The sequence below is a fragment of the Danio aesculapii genome, chromosome 2 (assembly GCF_903798145.1).
Source record: "Danio aesculapii chromosome 2, fDanAes4.1, whole genome shotgun sequence".
NCBI classification, from domain to species: domain Eukaryota; kingdom Metazoa; phylum Chordata; class Actinopteri; order Cypriniformes; family Danionidae; genus Danio; species Danio aesculapii.
Genome location: NC_079436.1, coordinates 35,351,207 through 35,356,221, shown reverse-complemented (window position 1 = coordinate 35,356,221; position 5,015 = coordinate 35,351,207). Strand labels below are relative to the sequence as shown.

The 5,015-nt window shown below is 35.8% G+C and overlaps 1 protein-coding gene across 1 annotated transcript; it reads right to left on the bottom strand.

Annotated features, from left to right (window-relative positions):
- Positions 1-1,314: 1,314 nt before the first annotated feature.
- Positions 1,315-4,353, bottom strand: ankrd45 (ankyrin repeat domain 45). Its single transcript, XM_056467290.1, has 5 exons — positions 4,113-4,353; positions 2,324-2,491; positions 2,151-2,245; positions 1,895-2,033; positions 1,315-1,390 (listed from the first exon to the last, which is right to left on the bottom strand). The coding sequence occupies exons 1-5, from the start codon at positions 4,351-4,353 to the stop codon at positions 1,359-1,361; spliced, it is 675 nt and encodes a 224-aa protein (XP_056323265.1). The 3' UTR covers positions 1,315-1,358.
- Between the last annotated feature and the right edge of the window lie 662 nt (positions 4,354-5,015).

Sequence of the window (5,015 nt, the reverse complement as noted above, 5' to 3'; positions counted from 1 at the left end):
TTATGTACGCGCGACTCTAATCTGTTTATATTACTGAGCTCTGTGGCAACGTAGTCGGCAATAAAATATGAAATATACTTCTAAAATACTAATAAAAAAGCGTTTATAGTGTATTTTAGTCACTTATAAAAGCCAAAACTAAAATATGAAAGTGCAAAGTTTCAGAGTAACGTTACCCTATTTTCTTAAACCGAAATCAGCAGCCAAAAGTTAAAACAGAAGCAACAAGCAGCAGCTCTTGAGGTTATATTCGGATGGACTGCTGGTTGTTTGTCCATAAATCAGGTCGGGGAAGCAGCGGTAGTAATTGAATGAATCCAGGCGTCGCTTTTACTGAATCGACGGCAGGAGTTTACTGCATTGTCCTTGCGGCAGAAAGTCTCAAAATAACTGCAAGTTTTAGCTAATTTGTTCTGTCGTCCACTTTAAGTGTGACTCGTTGTTTGGGACTCCCTCCCTTCCTGCATGTCCTGCGGTGGGGACAGACAGCCCTTTTCACACTTCAAAATCCACACCGCTTTTCCACCTCAATCACATGCCGTTGCCAGCCTGTGCGCTGGGATTCAGGCGAAACTAGTGGATGACCGAGAGACTCGATCAACACAGATTTATTCTTTTAACTGCTTCGGTCAGTTTTCTACTGTTTATATATCATATATACGCATGAAACGCATAACATAATTACTGAACGTAAAATAAAGATAAATATATGAATCTGACACCATCCATCGACATTTCAAAACAGATGTTCAGCGATTATCAAATCTCGGACATCTGCTGGTTATCCTCGTGCACAAATGTCACACAAATGTCTTCATTTTGTTTTCACATTAATAGGAATTGTATTTCTAGTTCTTTGAAGAAAATAATATAGCATAAAAATCCTAACTATATGTAAAAATTCTGAAAAATTTTGAGAAATGAAGATTATTTAGCTAAACACAACAGCCTCTGTCTCCCTCTTGTGTCCTTTAAAAGCATTACAACGTCTTCAAAATAAAAATAAGTCACAATAATTGTCATTTCTACTTGTGTCTATGGACTTGATTTACATAATCAATAAATAATACTTTAAATAAAACAGGGATTATGTACGATTTCAATTTATTAATCAATTATTTGTATCATCAATGTGTCCAGCTTGTACTGAAACTTTTAAAAATAGAGTCAACTTCTTCAACCTCTAAGTTGTATAAGAAAGACTGTTGGTTGATTGTTATGATTTATGAGTTTCATCAGAGTATATTTATTCATTTCTTTAAAGACAAAACACATGCATGCCTTTTGTTAATGCAGTCCAACAGTTTCATATAAATATCTGTTGTCATTCAACTACAAAATGCCTGAATAATGTACTTCTAATTCTTTCTGGTCTTCATTGAGGCTTCAGCTGTGAATAAACAAGACACAAAACATTCATTTAGAGAATTAAAAAGGACAAGAATATCTAAACTAAATTATACTTTGTGTATAAGTAGTGTAAATGATGCTGTTTAATACTAAATGAGAAAATAATAAGTTACATTTACAGTCTTGTATTTAGCAGATCCTTTCATTCAAAGTGAGTTTAAAAAGGAGAGAAAGAGAAAAAAAAACATTTATCAGTTTCAAACAATAATATTCTTCATAAATGCTACACTCAAAACAGATTTTGCTGCTTGTTCGATCTATTTAAAATGAGCTGAATCAACACAATTCTTGAGCTTTTTAGGGGACAGCCTAATTGTTTTATGTTCAATCCACTTAAATTTGTAAAATTAATTTATTTGTGTCAGGACAACATGAAGGAATTGTTAGAAACCTTGCATATTTACAGTGTAGGACTATCCCAAGCAATCTGGAATAGAGGAGAAATGCAGAGAAAAAAACATATAGTATGATGTTTGGTACTCACGTTGTGTGTTGAGCTTGAGCAGAACAGGTGCCAGTAAATCTTCAAGCAGCTTTTTCTGCTCAATAAAGTCCTGAGCTGTGGCAGTTTTGGTGTTGTTTATCCAGTCTGATTTTGCTGAACAGGTGTTAATGCATATGTTCTATACAGCAACAGAAACATTTATTCATAATTTATTTATTTATTCTGATGCATTGTTTGATTTTGCTTAAATGTTAAACAATCTGAAATGACAAGCCATAACAAGTCATTCATTTACCTTGTCCTCCTTGTTGAGCTTTCCCTGAACTTTTTCTTGATCGGCTACAATGGCTCTGACTTCTTGTATAAATGCTTGCAAATTTTGTTTGGCTTCTGTTAGAATAAAAAAAAATATATAATCATCACCAGATCCGAGTTAAGTATATATCCTGAAATGTTTTACTTTCTCACCAGCCCATGCCAAATACTCTGCACAGTCCAGTTTATCGTAGCGTCGAGCCACATCAACAGCTTTTTCTCCACGGAAATTAATAGCTTGAAAATCAGCGTTGAGCTCAACCAGGGTTTCCAGGGTGTCCAGCTGACCCCACATGGCAGAACAATGCAATGGTGAGTAGCCTACAGTCCAAATGAGTCATACTGATTATTTCTTGTCAAACTGTTCTTCAATTCAAAAAGTTTTGATTTCCCAGACTGGTGACCTATACTATAGGTCCTAGACCAGGGGTGCCCAAACCTTTTCTTTTGATGGGCCAAAAAGCTAATTTGATTGAGGGCTGTGGGCCGAAGGTAAAAATACCAAACTGTATTACATTAAATTTCCATGAGTAATTTCCTCATTTATTTCTTAATATTAAAAAAAACTACACAACATTGCTTTGAATTATATTAACTAATGCAATATATATATTTTTAAATTATAATGAACTTATTACAGTATAAACATAAACAATCCCATTAATAACACAATGGAGTTTAATGCTGAATACATTAAGCTGCACACCTCTCTTAGCCTTGATTTGCTCGCTGATGTCTTGTGCATTGCTCTTTATCCGTCGAGTGAAAGTATTTACATTTTTAAAAATCTGATTAATTTATGAAACAAAACAAATTACAAAACATTAAAGTTTTTTTTTTACATCAAATTCTGAAATGATGATCTCTGTCAACGATAATCATCCATTCTCCCTCTCTTCTTAAATGGGACGGTGGGCCAAATCAAAGGTTAGTATGGGCTAACTTTGGCATGCGGACCCTAGTTTAGGCATCTCTGTCTTAGACAATACTAATGAGGCATCTATATATTTTTCAATAGTTTTGACCACCAATAATCATAAGTGTTACCATATGACTAGCCAGTTAAATCTCAGATTAGGACAATAAAGATCAGTATTTAGTCTTATTAAACCTAAATAACACCACACCTACAACAGCTTTTATTTAATGCTTTTTAGGTGAAAAATAATGATAAGTAGCCTAAGTAAATAAAAGGAAAAAAATGAAATTGGGTGTTTCAATACAAAATAGAAATAATTTAGAAAATTACATTAAAGGGGAAAGGGGACAGTGTTTTTCATTCATTCATCAGGGGTCGCCACAGCGGAATGAATCGCCAACTTATTCCAGCTGCAACCCAGTACTGGGAAACATTCACACATACACTATACGGTCAATTTAGTTTATTCAATTGAACTATAGCGCATGTCTTTGGACTGTGGGGGAAACGCACCCGGAGGAAACCCAAGGCAGGGAGGACAGGGAGAACATGCAAACTCCACACAGAAATGTCATATGACCCAGCCGGGACTCAAACCAGCAACTTTCTTGCTGTGAGGTGACTGTGCTATCCATTGAGCCACCATGTCACCGACACTGTTTTTTAAAGCTTTTATTTAGTTTTTGGACAGATCAATGGGAGTTACTCCTCAAATTATTTTACAACAACAGTAAAAATAAGTATAGAAGCTAAATCTTCGATATATGAATATGGGAATTTTACATTTTTATATGAAATGGTGTCCAGGGTAATACTTATTTTGATTTCCCCCCTTATTTTTTACTTTGAAAGTCAAGAAAGTATGTGAAAGCAATTCCCCCCAGCAAATGCTGCCCACTCATTATGTATTGCCCCAATAAGCATTCACAGCGAGTACAGTAATAATATGCCAAAAATATGCGTATTATTCTATTATTACTTTTGCAGGGAGATGTAAAACACATTTTCCTGCTTATTAATTACCGCGCGCGGTGAGTTCGTTGACGTCAGCAGCACCATTCTGCACGAGCTCGCGCACTATGCCGCTTCGTCCCATCATGCACGCAGCAAACAGCGCGTTTCTTCCCACTTCATCCTTTTCCCACAAAATATTCTCCGACTGTGGAGCGTCGTTGGTAAGCGTGCTTTCCAAAATACCTTTAAGTCCCTCTAAATCGTTACCTAAAGCACATAAAAGTACAGTTTTCTCCTTAGCTGACCGCATTGTGACAGGCGGAAGAGTGGTAATGTGGTGTGTGAACTGTCTCTATGGCAACAGGTTAGCAATGTTTGTAATTTTGTTTCGCCACTGGGTGTCGCTGTTGCCTGTTTTATGAAACACGAAGCACAGAGAATCTTGTTGATGACTTGCACAGAAAGACCCATAGCCACCCTGCTGAAAGGGCTGGTTCTTTTTTTGGACTCTTTGCAGCTGTTTGACTCATTTTCTATTTAATTATGAGGTTTAAATACTGTGTTTAAGTGACATTTTAAGCACTTTTTTTGCTGGATTAGTTTGTCAGATGGTCACACATTTTGATGGACCAAAATATTTTCTTGGAATAAGACTTGGAATAAAGAAATATGAAAATTAGTCTACTTATATTTAAAATACAAATCACATTATATATCAATAGGGGAAAAATAGAAATCTGTTAAAGTTTTAAATTTAAAAACTGTATCTTATTGTCAGTTATTAGGCAAATAACAAACTGGCCAGCACATTCAACTTTCCCCAGTCAGATTAATGAAAAAATAATAATAATGATGATAATAGCGTAGAGCAGGGTATCACGGTGGCGCAGTGGGTAGCTTGATCGCCACATAGCAAGAAGGTCGCTGGTTTGAGCCTCGGCTGGGTCAGTTGGTCATTCCTGTGTGGAGTTT